Source organism: Channa argus, chromosome 1 (assembly GCF_033026475.1).
Source record: "Channa argus isolate prfri chromosome 1, Channa argus male v1.0, whole genome shotgun sequence".
NCBI classification, from domain to species: Eukaryota; Metazoa; Chordata; class Actinopteri; order Anabantiformes; family Channidae; genus Channa; species Channa argus.
The window spans coordinates 30949901-30972551 of NC_090197.1; the positions used below are offsets into that span (position 1 = coordinate 30949901).

The 22651-nt window shown below is 40.6% G+C and overlaps 1 protein-coding gene across 4 annotated transcripts in view; it reads right to left on the bottom strand.

Moving 5' to 3' along the window:
• The window catches only part of atrnl1a (attractin-like 1a), a 241035-nt gene that overhangs the window by 202753 nt on the left and 15631 nt on the right, over positions 1–22651 (bottom strand). For all 4 annotated transcript variants that reach the window (XM_067512420.1, XM_067512403.1, XM_067512412.1 and 1 more), the window contains exons 2-4: positions 2962–3045; positions 1194–1307; positions 319–447 (exon numbers count right to left, since the gene is read on the bottom strand). In XM_067512420.1, the coding sequence (XP_067368521.1) occupies positions 319–447; positions 1194–1307; positions 2962–3045 (327 nt within the window). The remainder of the gene's footprint in view (positions 1–318; positions 448–1193; positions 1308–2961; positions 3046–22651) is intronic.

Genomic DNA, 22651 nt, shown 5'->3' on the forward strand with positions numbered 1-22651 from the left:
TGTGCAGGAGCTATTTGTGCACAAAGTGCACACATCCTTGTTCACATGTTGCTCGATAGAAGATCTCCTGCACATCCAGGAGACATTTAGTTTTACAATATTTGCAGCCCCATCATTCCTCTGCAAATTTGAGATTCTTTGGATGCTGTGTTCCACTTTGTTCCCCACAGAGTTGGTTATTTTCTGCATCTCTCTTAGTGGTTTTGTGGGACTTTGTGTATTTAGTTTAGCTTGACAATAGAACAGAATGGTGGATTGAGGCGAGAAAGAAAAAAAAGACTAGAAGGCGCGTGAAGGAAGGTTAACGTTCTGACATACGAGTAGGTGATGGTGAAGCCAGTCAGGTTGTAGGCAGCATCACTGAAAAAGTGAAGCAGAGCATAGCCGGATGTCGTCACGACCTCTGGGACCGTCTCATTAGTTCTGGTCTCTGGTACCACAAGGCCACTGAGAGCAAAAAAAAAGACAGAAAGAGAAGGAGACACACACATCCTCTTTACATTAACATAATAAAAATTATCTTGAAACAGTCTGAAAGCACCACTGGATATCTGTAAGAGAAAAGGACTGCAGAACACTAAAATATGACTAAAAGTGATTAGCTTTAAAGTGCTACCACATTTAGATTTTAATTGTTTGATGAGGTTTTTCAGTGGGGTTGGTGGGTTCTTATTTGGCCTGCCTGTCTCTTTTAATAAAGGCAATGCACTCAAAGCCCCCCACCCCTACCCCTTATCCTCATACAACCGCAGCTTTTTTCTCCCAACACAACGTCTCCATCTGTAATGAACACTGTAAAGACATTTACTTTGCATAATCAACACTACACTAATGTAGGCTTTGCATATTCAAAATACCTTTTTTTTCCCTTCTTGGAATTTACATTACTGGAGTAACTGCACTGTGAACGGAAACAGGCCTCCATGGAGCAGAGCAAAGTGGGAGGTTGATAAATTCTCGTTATTGCTGTTTCTAATGAATTTGTGATAAAGTGCCACCCACATGCTTGTAGATTAAAAAAAAATAAATAATGAAAAATGTGCCATAAAGCTCTAGAGAATAAACTGGCGTTTAGGGCTAATGTCTATGAGAGCCATTGTTTGAATAATCGTGGAGACGTTGGACATGTTTGTTTGGAAGCTGTGCCAAATTTTCTCTGAGGCATCGTGCTGTTCAAAATCACAGGCGCTCACCTGAAGACGGCAATCAAAGGGGCGTAAATGGAGTCTCCGTCGTAGATGTACATGTGGTCCCAGCTGCACTCAGTGGCAAAGTGATTGAAGCGCAGCCGGAGTACTGCATTCGGACTGAAAGAGAGTAGAGAGGACAGATAATGGGTGTGACAAAAAATATAATGCTTCATATGATTCTTACTTTCCAAAAGTCTGTGGTCATGATCAGAAACTGACACTTCGGGGTCTTACACATGCCTCAGAGGAGAAGCTATTATGGTGAAGAAGTGTGTCCTTTTCTTAATACAACTCTCCCAGACAGTTCAATTATCCTGAATATGCTTTGGAAAATGTAAACATCATATCCTGCTTTCAGAAATATATTATCACAGTTTGCATCACAGTTTGGTTAAATGGAGCTCGCTGATGAAAACACAGAGACCGTGCAAAAGGCAAACACACATTTATTATGAAAACTCTCATTTATGCAAAGCAGCACCATTTGATTTTTCCTGCCTGGAAATAAGGTTTTGAAATACTTATGTGAAAGCGCACTGTCTTTTCAGTCGTTTTTAGATCTTGGATAATGGCCTATGACACTTTAGAAGCTCTGGAAACCGATCCAAAAATGAGTAAAACAGAAAGTCAGGGTAACAAGGAGGTTGTGAATTAGCATGAGTGGGTCCAGTTGTGCAAATATAAAGGCACAACTGTTCATTGCTTTGATTTAGAATACATTCACTTATCAGTACAATACTGCAGATGTAGACAGAGCTTTCAGCCAGTAGTACAGATGCTGACAAGTGACACGAAAGAATAGCTGGAACTGGTTGAATAAGTGGTCATTTTAAAATAATAATATTAACTAATGATAACTGGTAAAAAAAAAAAAAGGGTGGAAGTGCAAGTGTACAACATTAAATGTTGTAAACGGGTTGCGAGTGGATCCTATCAGTGAGACGTGGATTTCTGCACCAGATTTCTTTGGGAATCCATCCCATAGTTAAAGCCCCTTAGACAAACATCTGGTTTGTAGTGTAAAATGAAGCAGCCTTGACTTCTGATGACGTGTTGCTTTTGAGAGATCTTTTTAAATTATGGGTGTCGCCTATAAACAAAATGACCATCTTCTGTCAAAAATGTCTGAGCGTGCAGAAACCTGTTATGGGACAATGGACAATGTCTGTTAAAACATGTCTATATGTCTTCACAACAGCCGTAGCTGGAGCCATGATGTTGCATTGTACATCCCATCGTTGTGAACTTCTTCGAAGTGAAACAAATGTCCACTTGGACTTAAGAATGAACTGATTAGGACTGCGGTGGTCAAAAGGTCAAACTATTTTCATTAACAGTACATCTCAGAAAAGCATAGAGGGACACAAACACTCACGAGGACTCATGCGTGATGCACAAATTCTCATTTTTGAAGCAGTTTTGTATCTGTGTTTTTGTCTCCTACGGGCCTGTATGCGACTGTCTAAACATTTAGTGCAAATAGAGAATGCATTTTAAAAACAGATGAATAAAATGGATGCCGAAAATAATTACACGGCACTTTCACTATGTGCGTTCACATGGTGCCGCATGCTGATCCAAGCAGTTAATTGGAACAAAGCAACTCTGTGGCAGAAAGACTCCTCTGGAGGACAAACTCCTTCTATTCATACAGTTATAAAGCTTCCTTTATCAGGATGGCCTGAGTCAGATTAAAAAAAAACATTTTTAACCAAGTGGAACTAAGTAAGATTAATGAAGATGAGAGGAGGAAGAAACCATTGAGACTTACTATCCTTCTATTAGCCAAGTGCATTTGGTTTTGTACTTGTAGTTCACTGGTCCATCTGTGAGGGAGCCGGACAGGTCAGTTAACCTGTAGGAAGACACACAGGGGGAAGAAACAACACAAGTTTAGTGTGATACAAACTCACTGACAAACCAAAGTAAAATGGCATATGTTTCTTCTGCCTTCCATAATAAGGCCACACAATTTATTGTTGTCATTGCAGCTTCTCAAAAGTTTATCTTGTGAGCCCTTAAGACTCTCAGTGAAGTGAGAGGTTAGAGGATCATGGGTTAGAGCCTCGCTATTGGCTGTTTGTCTTTTAGAAAAGGAAAAGATCTCTGTGCGTCCACCTAAGATGCAGTATTTTACCTTTACGTTGGGAAACGGGACGTTACGTTGGTGGCAGGATCACCAACTTCACTTCCCACTTCAAGACTTTTATTTTGCAGCCACTTCCTGTTCCTGGTCCCGTCACATTTTCCCCAGTTAACCAATCACCGGTAATCAGTTTCACCTGCTCTCGCCCCTCTGCATATATATCTCCTCAGTTCTGCCAGATAGTCTGCTTTCTCACCTTCATCGCTATCTACATTTTGTGACCTGACTCTGCTGCTACTTTGGTTTTGAGAGTAACCGCTTTCTATTGACTCTCTGTTGCCGACTGCATGTATGAGTATGTATAAGGATTATGAGTATTGTTACCGACCCATGAACAAACAAGATTTTCACGAACCCTTGTAACCACGTCATTAGAAGAGGAGGATTTACCAAGCTATGTCTGTTTTGATCATGCCGTGCACGTCATGCCATGCACGTGTTTTACTAACTACCCCTTTTGATGGAGCTAGTGCTAAAATTTTGGAGGAGTTTGGATATTGGGATTAAGGGGTTTTAGTTGTTATATCATTTAAGAGGAGTTCTTTTCACGTCAGGGATTTGAGATTCACCCCGGCTACGTTCCACTCGCTGACTACCAGGCCTGCCTCTATCATACGGACCCAGACCACTACATGATCCTCAGTGGACATTCCTCCCACCATTTCCCTGCCTTTTCTTCAAGTTACTCATCCTCGATGCATCTCAAGTATATCTGCCAGGACCAAACTCCACTCTTCCTCATAAGAACCTTGCTTCTCCTCTAGACTCCACTCGTCTTCCCAACTGGAGTGCATCACCATCTAGTGAGTCGGAGAACTCACTACATCTCCATCCTGTTTTGCCAACTATTATATTTTATAATAAACCTCATTTAAACTTAGCAGCTTTGTCAAGCGCCTTCTTGAGCCCAAACCTAAAACTAGTACCTTACAAGTGGTATCAAAGAACGTGATCAGATCTTGGTGATTTAGAGAAAATTAATCAATATTGTCCTTTGTGTTATAAACATGGCAGTATATTGTTTGGAAAAACAAAAGGAGACTTTAGTATGGAAGTTGCAGACATGTTCATCTTTCTACGGTATTTAGTTGAAAAGTGTTGTCGATAATTTGATTATTATGTTTCTATTATCTCCTTTGTATATTTATAATATTGGTTAATCCACTGGAAGCTGCTTCTGTTTTGTGTGTCAAATAATCCCATAGGGGGTGGACTGTTTTGTTGTTAGGCTCAAAAAAGGGTCCCAAAAAAAAAAGAGAGTGACAAAATGTAGATGACGGACAACCACAGAAAGATGCAGAATAACACATTAAATGACCATCTAGAACCTACAAGTCCCGAAAACAGACACTGAAATTAGATGGAAAATTGTGGGGCTCTTGTTTTAGTCAATTTCATTTACAAAACAAACTAAAAAGCTGCAATTTCTGGTGAAAATATCCATAATCTGAGAAAACAAGCTCAATTTAAAAAATAAATAAATAAAATGTCCTACTTCAAAAATCTCTGACCAAATGCTGGCAAAGTGTAATTAACATTTGGTGAGAGCAGCTAAACCTCACAGGAAGGCAATTTGAGCTGGTTCCTTGTCGGCTTTGGCACATTTGAACTCACCACATCACACTCTGATGCCAGATTCCTTTGATAGATAATGATGATTAAAACAATGAAGACCATTAGAGATGATCACAAAGTTTGGGCTCTGACTCCCCAAACACCAGTTCACACACTCACTGTCTCTTCCTCTGGCTTTCACCTTAGCTACAGTTGATTTCTCTGCACCATCCAATATAACCACATTTTATTTTTCGCATTATTCCTGAATTTTGCCAAATGAGCAAGAATTTTTGCACAAGAAACAGCAGATGCAGCCTGAATCCACAGCTTGTGCACAAGTCAACAAATGAACAGATGAAAGCTCAGAGTACTGTATGTTAATATGTTTAGTGTACATCACACACATGCTGCCATTTAAATTTAGATGATTGTTAATACTCTTCATCCATTATCTGTAACCGTGCAACCTGTTCAGGGCCATAGGGGAGCTGTCATTGGGGGACTGGTCTCCAGTCTATTTCAGGGCCAACACAGAGAGACACAGATGTGTTTGGACAGTGTGAGGAAACTAATGCAAGCACTGGGAGAAGCTGCAAACTCTTCACAGAACACTCAACCTTCTGATTGTGAGGCGGCAGTGCTAACCACTCCACCACCGTGCTGCCCTATTAAAACTCTCACTGTTGGCACTTGTGTAGCACTCTTCTACCTTTTACATTAACAATTTCACAGACAGGTGGATTTCTACCCTACTTCATGAGCCATATTGCTATGAATTCTGGGAGCAAGGGGAAAGTGATAGCCGCCCTTCTTCAGACCAGCATCTCCAAAGCGGCCTAATTAACACAGGATTGTAAAAGCAGAGATTTGTGCTTTCAGGCAGAGTTTTGTGCTCTAGTTGTTTTTTGCCAAACAAAGCCCCGATGACTGCGTCACTCACTTTTCAGATTTATACTGAGATTCAAGCTCCACACTCAACACAAAACTTTAAACTTCTTTACTTCCTCTCCACAGCAAAGCAAATACTGTGCATGTGTTTCTGTTCAACCTCAAATTTCTGAGAGGGTTTTTTGTTTTAGATCAGCTACAGTTTGGCTGGTAACTACACAGCAGACCCTTCTCATGTGATATTTGAACCATATTATCTGTTTCCAAAAACACATTTGTTTATTGGCCTGTTCAGGTTCCTCGGTGATTAAAAATCTAAACTTTTCTTCAGCTACATTTCCATAAAGTCTAATATGAATGTTTGTACTTTTGACTAATGTTTTAGTGTCTGCACTGTGCTTCAGTTACAGTCCTCTTCAAAAGTATAGGAACCCCAAGACTCCTTCATTTGTTTTTGCTGTACACTGACAACTTTACGTTAACAGGTTTACCTTAATTTAATATTTAAACCACACAGAAAACAGCAACTGTAATATCAGAACAGCCATGTTTTATTTCTTCCAAATATATTGGAACCTGTAACTCAGGTTACAGGATCAGTGACTGGATAGCTTTGGCTTAACCTGTGTTTTTAAACATTGTAAATCAACACAGAAATCTGTCCATGACGGAAAAACAGCCATATTTAACCTGAGTAAAGAGGGTAAACAAACAAATGAAAATTCTGAGCCAATTGTTTCAGAAGCTAATCTCTACATTTATTTCCCCATCTTTGAAATGCGTGGATTTTTTTAAATGCAATTGGTCTTTAAAAGTGAAGGATGCAGCCTCAGAATTAAGAGGCAGCTTATTCAACCTGTTAGTCCCTCTCACGATTATCTCAGCCAGAGCCTACTGATTTCAAACATGATGCATTACAAGAGTGCAACAGTGACACACCAAAGTGAGCTTTACAAAAAAGAAAAACCCCCAGGATTCACAATTGAAGAAAAGTGTTATGGAATGGAATATTTCTTCCACCTCTTCCAGAGCTCGAAAGCTTTAATTTAATAATAAAACAGGTTTTTTTTTATCAAGTAGAAAATCATGAGTTCCACATATTTCACATATTTTGTTCTTAGGTCATAAACACATGACAGAGAGAAAACTGATCCAAGGAATTTTGTGTGTGCTTGTGTGTAGAAATCAAATCAGATCAAACTCTTCATCTTAAACTCATCCTCAGTCATTTAGACTACAGCTGCAGCATCGTGTGCATCAGAAGCTCCCATCATGCAGCTCATAAGCACAGTCTCTTTTCTTTGGACAAGAATAAACCACATAAGTTACACCTATCTATAAACTGCTGTGTCTCTTTCTTACAAATGTGCAGATGAAGTCTTGGTCAGCAGGGATAATGTGTCTCGATTGTTAAAGGAATGGAAACATTCCTTGTTAAAGGACACAACTCCTGTGAGCAGATAAAACATCCCCCTCATGTCAAGGTAAGACTGTGCATGATCCTGTTGCCATGGCGATTGGAATAACCACCATGTTGGTGTGTGAGTGTGTGTGTCTGTGTGTGGTAGCAGTGCACGGTGCTCAAACCTGTCAGTCAGAGTAATCCCATTCTATTACTGTACAGAAGTAAAAGGTGAAAAATGCACAGACATATGGACACACTGTCACCCAATGTCACGGCCACCGAAGACATCGCAGCCTGTCTCTGCTTAAACAGTTAGACTGTGTGTGTTTTCATTATCAGTGTGATCAGACTGACTAGCTTTCAGACCAAAAACAGCATTTAAAAAAAACAAATTTCTGGCTAAAAATGTTTTAGTTTGTAGAAATATATATTTTGTGTAGATTTGTACTTGTGTTTATGTTTGTTTTACACCACAACATTTATTTTACAGGCAATGTGTCGAAGTGTCCTTGGGCAAAACACTGAACCTAAATTGGCTCCCGGTGGGTCAGGTGAGCACTTTGCATGGCAGTGTGTGTGTGTGTCTGTGTGTGTGTCTTAGGATTAAAGTGCTATATAAGCAGAGCATTTAGCATCTGGGATCAATAAAGTTCTTGGATGCTGAATGTGTTTGTGGTACCGTACGTAACTTGAGTGCTGACATACCACCGTCATGAGCCTTGTCGTTTGCTACAATCAACCAGTGTGAGGCAGGAAATCTCAGTCCTCTACCCCCTCTCTGCCTCCAACCATCATCACACACCATGCATGTGGACCACGCATTGTTGCAACATCCAAATGATACTCCGCACATATGATTTATGTCCCCTCTCTTTTGGTGTCGCCTATATATGTTGCAGAACATGACGTACCATTGTTTTTTTTACTTTTGCACCTTTTTACATCGTTGCAATGCAGTCGTAGGACACTAACAATATCGCGCTGTTACTTATAACGTGTTACTTTCACAATGACAATAAAGCATTGAATTGAATTGAAATGAATGTACATATTATCTTCTAAATTAATCTAATTACTGTTTGGTCCCAGACCACAATGATTGCAGTTTAAAACCAATACATACAATATGGACATTCAAGATGCTGAACTGAGGAAAATGAATCAATTACCACACGCACACTGCTGCACAGGCCATTGTTGTGTTTACATGGATAAATAAGAGGAGGAGGGAGGCAGCAATTGTCACTAACCCACTCGTCTAAAAACTGTAAACCATAACTGCAACTGGATTCAACTTTATGGATTATTTTTCTGCTCATATAATGAGGATACGTTGAGCTACAAATATGTTCATAGTGAACAAATCAATAAATGTGAAGGTTAGAGAAAGATTGTGTTCTGGCTTAATAGGTCAACAGCTTTTAGCTTGTGCCTTCACTGGTCGCCACAGCAGAACGTCTTCTGCACATTGATTTGGCAGGAGTTTGTACACCAGATGCCCTTCCTACCTCAACCCTCCCATTTTGTCCGGGCTCGGGACCAGCCACCAAGGAGCCACACCTGCTAGTGTGGGATTCAAACCCACAGCATTCTGCATCTCAACCCAATGCTCTACCACTGAGCCACCACTCAAGCTTAATGAGAACACAATTACTAAACACATACGCATCCACTACACTGGAGTCACAGTCTTGCACTTTATAATTCTTCAGTGATTATAAGCCCTTAAAAAAAACATAATCATGACTGAGGTTTTTGTTGGAAAGAAGCGCTGCTTTTAGTCTAAGCCATGAGCAATTAGCATGTACCTGATATTCTGGACACAAGTTTTTGGATTCCCCTTCAAATAAACAGTTTCTTTAAAACCTGTGTGATCTGTAGGAGGCTTAAACAGCAGCCTGTGAGCTCAGTCACAGAATCATTTCATCATTAGTCAGTGCATGAGATTCAGAGTGTGTCACTGCAGATAAGGGAGACTGAGTGAGAGCAAATAGATTGTAGCGCAGCCTGACACACAGGCCACAGTAAACGTTAAAACCCTTCCAGTAACACACACACACACACACACACACACACACACACACACACACACACAGTACAGTAAACAAACACCCACAGACCTGAGATTGAGAGGAGGAAAAATAAATTACATAAAGAATCACACAACCCTCAAGCTTTTCTGTTGGCTCCTATTTTGAAGCTCCTCACTTCATTATCTTTATCAGTCCCCTGCTGGTCACAGTTTGATCCTCTGGCTCTAATCCCAGACTACAGGACAAATATTCATGTCACACTGATGTGATACCTGAGTAGCATGACGAGGAAAACCATTAAAACGCTGTCCTTCATTATATTTTGGACTCTTGCTTATGATACAAGATCTGTTATAAAAAATGGAGCAAAATCACCACAAACTTCCTTAAAAGCCTGAAAAGGAGAAACGAAAAAACTAAATACTTTTACTTTTTTAAAGCCACAAACTTTTAGATACAGAGAAAAGAGAAGGGGGTGTCCTCTGGATGGAGGACAGCAAACAATTTAATTTAGTGTAGATACTGAGTTCTAAGATGGGAAATGCTACACCCTAAAAATGACGGACATAACAGTTTTTTTACAGCTCCACCTACATATGCTAAAATAAGACTAGCATTTTTTACTTGATCTGACACTAAAACCACTCCACTACGTTAAAGCCAGTATGCATGTTACTGCCCTGACCATGTGTCATTCAATTTTTTGGTTTTTTTTGGTGTTTTGTGTGAGTAAGTGAGTGAGTTAGAGCTCCTCGTTTTTGAGGATCTGTGGGTCTGAGTTGTAGTTGCCCTTTCTGATTGGCTGGATTAGGGGGGCATTGCTATCATTGAAGCCATAGGGGTGAACTACCATTTTCTTTTTTCAGTTTTTTCTTGTTTTTCACAGTAGGGAATTAGGGCTTCATTAGCTCTTTCTTTGGGAAACAGATTATTTTGTTTTTTGTTCTGGCTTTGGTTCACCCTGGGTTATGGTGCTTCACTGGGTGTAGTAACAAATTATACACTTCATTGGAAATTTGGAATCCGGACTTTGGTTTGGGGACAAGGGAGGGAACCTCTTGTATGTTGCACCCGTACCCCTAAACAGCGGAGTAACATGCAGTACAGTGGGGGCTCGTGCGTCCCTTTTCTTGCCTTCGCCCTTCATTTCATCAAAACAAATACGAGGCACATTTTATTTTTAGCATGTGAAGCACAGCGTTTGACTTTCAATGACTGGTCAGGAAATGAACATCTAGTTAACTTTTTTCAATTCAACTTTATTTAGATAGCGCCAATTCACAACTAAGCCTCACATCTGTTGTGAGAGCTGTTCTGCAAGTCTGAGTCACAGAAAGTTTTGACAGCATTCTTCACAATATAATAAGTTAAGGAACACTTCTCTACTAAAACAACAAAAAATTTGATACTGTAGGTTTAACTACCCCTAAGGTAGTACTCTAAGTGTTTATTATGAATTTTTTTACAGCAAACTGATTCCAAAACTAAACTTAAGTCATTACTTAACCAAACCAGCATGTTTTGGGACTGTGGGTGGAAACAAGAAACCCACGCATACACTGGAAGAACATGCAGAAAGTCCCAGCTGGTGGATAATTCAAACCCCTACCTCCCTGCTATGAGTGCAACAGACCAAACCAACAAGATTTTAAAAACTTTATGAAAACTTTTCAGTGCTCTTTTCAGTAGTTTCCAAATACAGGAAGAAGTAGTCAAGGATGACATTCATTTTAATACCAATACAGTATTATTTCTCATTATTTCTTTAGCAACTCTCATGCAGAGTTGTGCAATTCAAAGTGCTCTGGGAATGACTGAAGCCAATCCTTAAGTTGAAAAGTGGGACAAAGCCTCGGTGTAGCCCTCCTCACTGAATTTTTGCTATGTATAAAAACTCTTTGAGAGCAGAGTGAATATGCAGACAGCCTCAGCTCGTCTAAAAAAACATGTGTAAGGTAGATCCCTTTCATAGTTAATGAAGAGCTGACTGGAGTGGCCTCCTACTACCTCCTACTACCTCAACAAACTGTCACTCCAAACATCTCTATCATTAATCCTCCTAAAAAAAGCCTGGCAAAGGAGGAGACACGCTCATACTGAGATATGTGTACACACGATGATGACCAGAGACAGCAGTGGGTCGAGGAGCTCACACCAAGAGAGGGTGAAGATGGCAGAGACAGAAAGAGAAGAGAGGAGGGTGAGGAGAAGACGGAGACAGGGACGAGGGGATGAGCTATGGAGGAAGAGAGTCCGGCACCCTTTGAAATATTCATCTTCTCTGGGTGAATAATTGATGGTGTGCAGAAGATGTGCTCGTAGGATCAACAGACAAATGGATGGAAAGAGAGCAACTGGGTTGATAGAGACAGAGAAAAAGTGAGATATAGCCCTGTCTTCAGCCGGTGAAGCTACAAACTTCCTGTTTGTTTTCTCTGTTATTCTCTCAATGTTTGAACGATGATTGCTCACCCAAAAGATTTCTGAAGCGTTCATGAAGCCTAAACAGTTTAGTTGATTAAAAGCCACAATCTGATTGAGTCAATAACTTTGCTTTGTGTAAGCTGAACTGAATTCAGTGATCTTTGTTAACATTAACAGCTGTTTTACAGCAGGACATGTTAGTTTCAGCGCTTCAATTTATTTTATATTTGCATCAGTAATAACACTAAAATTGCTTTTGTTTTCCAGCTAAATGTGTAGTCATGTCATATCTTTGCAAAATCCCACACAGGTATTTATTTATTTTCAGATATTTTCAGACTTGTTCAGAGCAAAGCTGCTGTGTAATATGTGACGCTAGACTGGACTGTTGAGACCACTTGCTAGTGTGACTATGCTGCTCAATTTATACAGGGGTTAGGAGCATATAAGCGAGAGAAACCCTACAAAACTACAGGTATGTGGGTTAACACACGTGTTAACACACTCTACTGCCACCTCTCCTAGACACTTTCATACCTCCACAGGTTTGTCATCAGGACCAACTGCCTTTCCACTCTTCATCCTCTTCAACATCCTCCTCACTTCACTTTTACTAATCTTTGCTACTTCCTGCTCCACACCAGTCACCTCTTCTACTCTTTGTTCCCTTTCATTTTCCTCATTCATCAACTCTTCAAAGTTCTCCTTCCATCTTCCCATCACACTCCTGGCACCTGTCAATACATTTCCATCCTTATCTATAATCACACTAACCTGCTGCACATCCTTCACATCTCTATCTCTTTGTCTGGCCAACCTGTACAAATCCACCTCTCCCTCTTTAGTGTCCAACCTAGCATACAAGTCCTCATATGCTCTTTGTTTGGCCTTTGCCACCTCTACCTTTACCTTACGCTGCATCTCCCTGTACTCCTGTCTACTGTCTTCAGTCCTCTATGTCCCACTTCTTCTTAGTTAACCTCTTTCTCTGTATACACTCCTGAACTTCTTTGTTCAACCACCAAGTCTCCTTATACACTTTGTTCTTTCCAGATGACACACTGAGTACCCTCTTACCTGTCTCCCTGATCACATTAGCTGTAGTGGTCCAGTCATCTGGAAGCACCTCTTGACCACCCTGAACCTGTCTCATCTCCTCCCTGAAAACTATACCACATTCTTTCTTTCATTGATGCTCTTTGCAACTCCAGAACATTCCTCACAAACTCCTCTTTCAGGATAACTCCTACTCCATTTCTCTTGTATTATTCTGACCATGACTTCAGCTTTTATCTTCCAAAATGCAAACTTTATAAGCACATAGCCTGCTGCATCTAAATGAGGGCTTTCTTGCTTGAACACCTAATAAAATGACATAACAGCAGTTCTACAGCAGAAATTATGCAGTTTTTAGCCTGGCTCTGAATCTCTGCCATGAGCCAGCCACAACATACTTACTGTACATCACTCGTGGTTCCTATTGTGGGACCCATAACTTTTATCATTCAGAGGTCCCACAGTGTAGACAAATAGCGAAAGAGATGCTTCCTTTGTAAAGTAAATGACAGGGGCCAAAACCCACAGTCCTCCATCTGTGCAAAAGCAAATTAAAGTTTGTCTGAAGATAAAATAAGGCTTCAACCCTTCCAAATAATCGTATTACGTGGATGTCTTCCAAAGTTGCATCATTTTTTTTCATACCTAAATCTTTTTGTTATTACTGTACAACAACAGAAAAACATACTGGGGGAAACACAAAGGAAGTTTTAGACAGTAAGTTTGAGACTAAAAAGAAATTTGGAAGATATCAACTTGATTTAATAAATTCAAACATTCTGATGCTTCATTTTACCTTTAGAGATATTTGGACACATACAGACAGACATTGGACAGAACAAGGTGAAAACATTAATTTGCTGCCTTGCAAAGCAAGATGTAAACAAAGCAGGTTAGAAAAATAAATAAATTTGGGTGTAAATGTTTTAGGGACCTCCACAAAGTACAGTACCTGTATGGGCAGCATCAAAGGAAAACTTTGGCCCCTAAACGCTGCAGTTTGCATTTAAAGGAGAACCGGTACCAGCACGGAGAAGTACTCTACAGGTGCATCTCAATAAATTTAAATATCATATTGAAAAGATAATTTATTTCAGTAATTCAATTCAAAAAAGGAAACTTGTATATTATATAGATTCATTACGCACAGATATATTTTATGCGTTTATTTATTTTTATTTTGATGATTATGGCCTTTAGCTAATAAAAACCCAAAATTGAATATCTCATATAATCTTAATATTACAAAAGACCAATAAAAGGGATCTTTAATACAGGAATGTTGGCTGAAAAGCAAGTCCATATACAGTACATGCAATCAATATTTGGTCGGAGCTCCTTTTGCATGAATAACTGCATCAAGGTGATGTGGCATGGAGGAGAGCAGCCTGTGCCACTGCTGAGTTGTTATGGAAGCCTACAGCTCGTCTGCATTGTTGAGTCTGGGACCTAAATTTCAAAATGAAATGCAAAATTTGAAAAGAAGACTTTGGACCACTGAGCAACAGTCCAGTGCTTTTTCTCCTTAGGACATTGTCTCCAGTTCAGGCGTTGCTTGACAATAGGTATGCGACAGTTGTAGCCCATGTCCTGGATATGTCTGTGTGTGGTGGCTCTTGAAGCACTGACTCCAGCCGGGTTCCACTCCTTGTGAATCTCCCCCAAATTCTTGAATGGACTTTGCTTCACAATCCTCTCTGGGCTGCGGTTAGCCCTGGTACTTGTTCACCTTTTTCCACCAAACTTTTCGTCGAGTTTTCATGTCAATTTTACATATCTGTGTGGTCCTGACTTTATTATGTACAGTGCCTTGAGATGACTTTGCTGTGCAGTAAAATTTAATTGAATTGAAGCATCTATTCCTTCATTGGTTTATGTTTCCATCGCGTTCACTTGATCTCTGCCTTACAGTAGGTGGACTAAACACCAGTGCTTAATTTGAAGTCAGTTGTCACAACCCGGCTCAAGTCTAGACAAAGGTGCGCATGAGGGAAAAACTAAGACAAACCACACAACACAAGCAAACAGGGTGGAAGCCAGGGGATGAAAGGCAATGGCTGACAGCAACCCGCTTTTATACTCCACCATGAAAGGTGAAGTTAAGGCAGAACTATACTTCTGCTTTGTGTATGTACATTGTGAGGGAATAGAGTAAATTTAGTCATATGGTTAGATAATTAGCAAACAATCAACCAAGATGGGCTATTGAAGAGGTCACAAAGAGGATAAGAGGCTGGGTCGTGTTTGGAGGAACGTTTGAGATCACAGCAGGCACTTTGTTGTTACAAGGCCCAAAGCAATGTAGTAGATAGTGAGTCCTGGGGTCACAAGATCTACAAGAAGGTGCAATGAAAAGGGTTTTATTGCTTCTCAACTGACATCTTCAGAAAACCTAGACAGGGACAAGAGTGATGACTGTCAACTGCATGCACCTGGTTTCTTTAGTCATGTTTTGTGAGGGTGGTTCCTTTCTTGGGTTTGAGTATAAATAGAAGGGGTTTGAGAGATACAAGTCAGAAACAACACTCAACATCCTTGTGTTCTTCTCCATGCCGGCATGTATTAAACTGAGATGGTTCGTCACGCTGATTTCTGTCTACAATTCTTCCAAGAGGAAAATTTTCTATTACAACATGTAAGTACTTTAAGTGGACCTTGGATATGTTCGCAAATGTATTCGTTTTATACTTTAGACGTACATGTCCACTAGAGGACAGTATCGACTTAACAAAACTCAATTTGCTGAAAATGAAAAAATAATCCAGAAACAGAAATAAGACGTGCGTGTAAACATTTCACAACACTCAGCGTGTGTAAAGCTAAACGTGAATTTCAACAATAAAATGGTCAAGACCCCTGCAGTTTCTTTGGCAGGATGCTCAGCTGAAGTGTGGTCTACTGAACTGAACTTCACAGAAGTACAGGGTAAAAAATGGCAATGACAAGAGAAAGTATATGAAGCCTCTGGAGTTCCCTTGTCATTGCTCAGATGAGGACATGCTGTATTTGATAGAGACTGAGAGTTACAACGTCCTATCCTTTGTTGTTTTTGAATAAACCTAGAAATATTTTAGGAAATGACAGGAGTGGTGATTTCACCAAAAAGATATAAAAAACAAAATGCACACCTCAAAACACTCAGTGTGACCCTGTTGTGTTCTAATGAAAGTGCAGCCTTTTAACAAAAAACAGTGAAAGAAAAGTTTACACGTATCTACAGAGAAGTATAACTCGGCTCAGACCTGTCCTCTATAATGTCACACTGAACAGCCATTGCTAATAGGATTTGATGGACAGCAAGGAAATGTAATCACACTGGTCCTTTTAAGCTTTTAAGTAACAGCAACAGCGAGGCGTCTAGACAGTGTGTGTGGACACCCTGACTGTCCCTGACTCAATTATGGAACAACGGCTAAGCAGGCTGTCAAATTCAAGAAAAAAAGAGTAAGTGACAGGCCAGTGTGTGCAAGTGTGTGTGTGAGTGTGAGGATGCACCAAAACATCCTTGTTGTATTGATTGTCTCTCTGCTGCCTCTCCACTGCAAGACACACAAACACACACACACACACACACACACACACACACACACACACACACACACACAGGACTGTGACACATTCACACAAGAGGGAAACTCATCAAGACACACACACACATACACACGTACGTTCACAAAGACGGTCAGTGACAGCCACTAGTCAGCTGAGAGTGACATCACTGCGAGTAACAAAAGGACACACATGTTTGTGTTTAAATGGATGCCCACAGGCTGTCCTCATTCCCTCTAACACCTTATCACTCTGCACTTCACGTAAACTGAGGCAGAGAGAGTTGTCCACAAGTGACTTAACTTTGCAAAAATGTCCTCCCTCATTTTACACGCACGTGTAAAAAAAAAGAATTTTACACCCCTAAAAATCCTCCAAGAAGACTCCCCGACTTTATGGTCTCCCATGACCATATTTAGTAAACACACTTCATGGCAGTGACTCATTCAGAACACAATGAATTTCTCTCTCAGGCCAAATGCTCAAACACTCCCTGTAGGTTTAGAACCAGATGCAAACTTCACCTTAAGTTGTTGCAGCCTGATTTAATTCATCAGCTCAGATCATCTGTAAAAGCTTTTCTTTTTTGGCGCCTTCCTTTAGCCTTTCATCTTAATCTTAATAAAAGACTTTAAAATGTCCAATTACATGTGGTGTTTTAATACACCTGCCATCACAGAATGTATCAAAACCAGGGGGTAAATTAATTAAGTTAAATGTGGTAAGCAGTCGTTTTTAAATTCTGGACATGTAATAAGTTTGCTTAAGGAGCTGTAGAGGAGTGGAACAAAGTTAACACCCTGCCACAGTGGGATTTGAGCTCAACTTCACTTTTCTTTGGTAACATCACATCAAGTGAGATAGGAGTGTATTCCATCGCAGAGCAGTCCCACCGGTACCAGTAATACATAATGTACCACATATATAATGTATGTAACCTCCTTGGAGAATTTCTTTATACATTTATCTCTATTCTAGCCATTTGTTGTTTTCCTATATCAAACCATAAGAGATTAGTCAAACATTCACAAGATTTAAGTGAAGACTGTGAATAAGGAGATCTTACAACTTTTTCCTACACCAAGTTTAAAAACCTACATTTGCTGTAATTACCGAGTACCGATTCAAGTACTGAACTGTTTAGCTTCTTGCATGAGTTGCTGAACAGTATAATCCTTGTTGATTCACTGCAGTTAAGCAAATCCAACGAAAATGGAAATAACCTTGCGTGTTCTTCTGCCAAAGCAAATATGATGGCAACCACTGTTTAATTAACAGAGCAACTTTCGTTAAAAAGGGCAAAAAGAACAAGAGAAAAAGATGAATAAAGCCCAGATTTGGGGTCAGATCCTGAATGGAGAAGCATGGACAACATGGACTGGAGATATGAACAAAAATAAAAAAAAGATACAAAGATATGAAGGTAAAATATCTAAAAAAACAAAAAGAATTTCATGTAACGTTCTACTTACTGTATATAACCCTTGTTTTTCATGCAGATGTCAGTCGCAAATATTAAATATTTTTTAAATGTTCTTGAGAAACATGAGTATGACTGTTAGTAATTTTTCCACCTCCACCTACCTGCACAGCTTAACATGGTATCAGGCGCAATATCTGAGAGGTTTTGGGAGTATAAATATACAAAGGCATGATTGGGCCATTGGGCCATCCCTCGTAAGGAGTAAAGTCATGGAAAAGAAATCCAACTGGGTTTTTGTCAAGGGAACCAAGGGGATCGAAATCAACCACCCACCTCCCCAAAAAAATAATACGGGGAGTTTTAGTTTTTAATAACCTACATCACTTTGTCAGTGAGGAAAAGATAACAGGAATTTTTAATATAACTTCAGCTCTTATTAGTGTCTTATAGAGATTAAAAATATACATGCAACTGTCTGAGTTCAGCAGCTATTGTGCCTGAAACACAAGGCCTGTACAGGCCTGTACACTAATTCAGCAATGTGTCGTTTTTCACAAATCTCTAGGTCACGTTTCTGAGGAAGCAGATTAATGATGTTCTCCACAGCATCCGCAAAGGTTTATTTCCTGCCACTGCTCCCTATGACAAGAATCCATGAATTTAAAAAAAATACACAGTACAATATCTCGCCACTGGCAGGGAATCCAGTTTCTAACTAGCAAACCACTTATATTTACATTAGGTTCAAACAGTCCAGTGATAAAACAGTAAGTAATATTATCTGTGGCCCCAGCCTCAGTGGATAGAATACACTTAAGAAAGCTGCAGAACTACATAATGCTGAAGATGGATAACCAGACAACCAGGAGATGACAGCTGCATTGTTCACACCAAAACGCACATACGCACGCGCACACACACACACACACACACACACACACTGCAGAGGTCCCCAAGGTGTGGCCACTAGTGAAGATTGAGAGATCTGTGTGTGTGTTTGTGTGTGTTTGTGTGTGTGTCTCAAGAGGGAGCTTAAAGAGGAGATGAATGGCCGACAATTGAATAACCTTGACCTTCTCTGCAGATATCCTTTATTAAAAAAAAACTCCTTCTACTGGGAATAATGAGGGTAGAATGTGAGTGTGTGTGTGTGTGTGTGTGTGTGTGTGTGTGTGTGTGTGTGTGTGTGTGTGTGTGTGTGTGTGTGTGTGTGATTGATGTTACTGAGTGTCTATCACCTACAGTATAGTCATGGTCCAATGGTTTTCACATAGAGCATCATTCATCCCCAGCCCCCCAATATCTTTCTCTCCTTCCCAGACAAACATACACCTACACTCGATATGGATCCTGTACCGCAAATAAGGTCAGAGAAAAGCTAATAGGAACATGGCCCGTTTAAACAGCATCCAAAGGAGGAGGAGAAATGTAAGAACCGAGAAAGGAAAAGTGGACAGAAAATGAGAAATAAGACGAACATAAAGAAGAGACAACAGTGAAAGAAATACAAGGGAGGAAGCAGAAGGATTGAAAAACATAAGAGCAAAGAAACAGAAGAAGAAAAGATAGGTGGTTAAGAAATGAGGAAAGAAAAGGAATAAAGACGAAGAGTGAAAATGGAGAATAAGAGGAGGAAAGAAAATCACGTGAGATAATGAGGATGGAAGGTCAACAAAAGGTGAGAAAAGGTGAACGTTTGAAAAAAGAAAGACATAAAGGCAGAAAGAAAAAAAGAGCAAGAAACGAAAAAGGAAAAGAGAAAAAGAAAAAGATTTGATTTTCCTCCCAAAATCCACCCCAAGAGCCCAGAACACCATCTTTAAAAGGTCAAACATTGCCGAAGGCCATTCAATAAATATATGTTCTAGTCTCTGTCTGATAACAGAAGACACAATGGTCCACTGAGTTGGGGCCTAGCTGTGCTCTGTATCTGTTTTTGGCTAATGCCCCAAGTACAAGTGTCCTGTCTCTCAAAGATTGTGGCAAGGCAGCCCAAACTTACTCCATGAGTTTTTTTATCAGCCTGATTGATTTGACTCTCTCTTAGAGTGTCCAAAGATGTCCTTGACATCTTTATAAGGTGTCCAAGTTTAGTGCAGCCAGCCTCTCTGAAACAGGTTGAAAGACTAAAAGCCTGTAGTATTTGGGTCCATATAATGGTGTTGAAAAATAAAGGTTCCTCTAACAACCACATGCCCGGGGTGTCATTACTGGCACGCACAGTTTTAAAAACCTGCCACGCCTGCAGTACAGAGCTGTAGACTGGTGTTGACCCGTAAAGTCCACTTCCTCTGCTTGTAGAATGAAAAGATGCTTATCATACCCCAATCGCCCCACTCTCCTCAGCAACAAACGAGAAGTGTCGAGCCAGCGTGACCCACAGCCGTACGGCAGGTTCAGCGCAGCATAAAGTCTGAAATTCAGGCCTTAGCCCCCTTCAGCCATAGGAAGCTAGAGAACTGCTGCCCAGACCCAGTGTTTACCAGACCAGAAAAACATCTTTGGACGTCCTCTACCAGGCAGTTTGGTGGCGTCAGGGAGAGAAGTTAGAAACAAGAACTCTTCCACTTTATACGACAAATTAGGTGGCAACCATTTCCTTTAGACAACTGAGCACAAACCTTCTCCCTATTTCAGTCCCAGTTTTTTCTTTGAAAATCCTATGAGCCAAGAAAAACTCCCATCACTTTCAGCTCTGTTCAGTTAGGAATGCAGTGTATTTAATTCAGGAAAAGGCTCATTAAATCCAACTTGCAGTTGGAAACCTACTGTCTGTTTCTCAGTCTATAAATTTGACCCGACTTAGAAGTTTTCCTGCAGATCTCCGCTAAAGAAGGAGTGATCAGTGCTGGCTCGTCTCCATAGGGTTTTTATATGTAATAAAAAATTTTTTAAAGTTGGTGTCAGCTGTTGGTTAAACTACAACAACCACCTCCCACTGCTGTCAATTAGCTCATGTTTAGACTATTTAGATGGAACAGTAATTATGCTGAATGATTTTATCACAGTGTGTAGATTTGTTAGATCAGCTGTTAAAAAAAACAACCACCAATGGGGTCGTAATCAGTGAAACCAACTGGGCTTATGGTACTGCTAAAAAGTCGAGAATTTAAACTTTGAGAAATGTAAACCCTGTCTAATCTGGATGCGCTCAACCTTTTGTTGTTAACGCTCACCCATATGTCCTGTCCATAAGACAGAATATAGATGTGTGAATAAGAGGGACCCTGGTGGAACGGTGAGGTTACAGGGAGCAGAGGTGAAGAAGGTGCAGGACTTTAAGTACTTAGGCTCAATGGTTCAGAGCAACGGTGAGTGTGGAAAAGAGGTGAAGAGGCGAGTGCAGGCAGGTTGGAACGGGTGGAGAAAAGTGTCAGGTGTGTTGTGTGATAAAAGAGTATCAGCGAGAATGAAAGAAAAGGTGTTCAAGACGGTAGTGAGACCAGCGATGTTGTTCGGCTTGGAGACAGTGGCACTGAACAAAAGACAGGAGGCAGAGCTGGAGGTAGGAGAGACGAGGACGGACAGGATCAGGAATGAGTACATCAGAGGGACATCTCATGTTGGGTTTTTCAGACATAAAGTCAAAGAGGCCAGATTGAGGTGGTTTGGAAATGTTCAGAAGAGAAACTGTGAATATATCTGTAGAAGGATGCTAAGGTCGGAGCTGGAAGAGGCAGGAGGACTAGAGGAAGACCAAAGAGGAGATTTATGGATGTAGTGAGGGAGGACATGAGGTTAGTTGGTGTGAGAGAAGAGGATGCAGAGGACAGGGTTAGATGGAGGCACATGATTTGCTGTGGTGACCCCTGAAAGGGAACAGCCCAAAGGAAAAGAAGAAGAACAAGAAGCTCACCTACATGTCCTGTCCATAGTAAAATCAGCACTGCAGTTGAAATCCCCACCAATGATAAGTGCATCCTGCTGGTAGGTGATATGTTCCTGCATCTATCCACAAAACAATCTACGGGACCGACTGCCACATCTACAGTCGGACCGGCTGTCGCATAAACCGCTGGGCTGGCTATGGCCTCAGTGACCACAATGTCACTGATGGAGTTAACAGCTGCACTGGCCGATTGCTGCTCCGTACCCTCCACTGGCCGCTGTTTATGTGGACATGCAAAAAGTTTGTGTCCAACATCTCCACATTCGAAACATTTCATGTGTCCCAAACTACTGTACACAATGTATGACCTGTCACCATGTTTCACTCTGAAGGAAACCTCCAGTGTTTGTGTAGGCGAGTCCAGGAACATAAGCACATGCTGCACTTTGGGATTCTTACACCCCAAACTGACGGTTTTAATGCTGCAGTTTGGGATTCTTACATCCCAAACTGACGGTTTTAAATCCACTGGCAAATTTGCGGAACCTAGAGAGTCCATTCTCCAACAGCTCATGGAATAAATGACGGTACACCTGACACAGTGATCTGCATAGAAGGAGCTGATACTTGCACAAAGAAGTCTCAGATAACCTCACCACTCTTTATGAGATTTGTTCATTCTTAATGCGAATAGTAAATGGTCATGTCCTACTGGGTCACCAACAGCCAGCAGAACTTCTTCCACAGTGACACTACTATCCGGTGGGACAATCCTAATTCCGGCGTCTCGGAGGATGCAATCCCTCTCAATGCAAACAAAAACTCAACAACAATCCAAAAAAATTTATAACAAGACTTCCCATATCATGCAAAAGAAAAACGATGGAAAACCCCAAATAGGACTGAAAAAAATCCCAAACTTCACGCCTCTCACACGCTCTCCCCCTTATTTAACGCACACGCTTATACAGAACTCCGGGCCTGCATTGGACAGAAGAGAAGCAAAGAAAACAAAAAAAGAAAAAAAAAAGAAGAACCTGGGAAAGGAGGAGGAAAGAGAGCAAAAATAGACACACACCCCTCCATTTTGGCTCATTTCCCACACACACACACACACACACACACACACACACACAGCGGCTCTATATCGA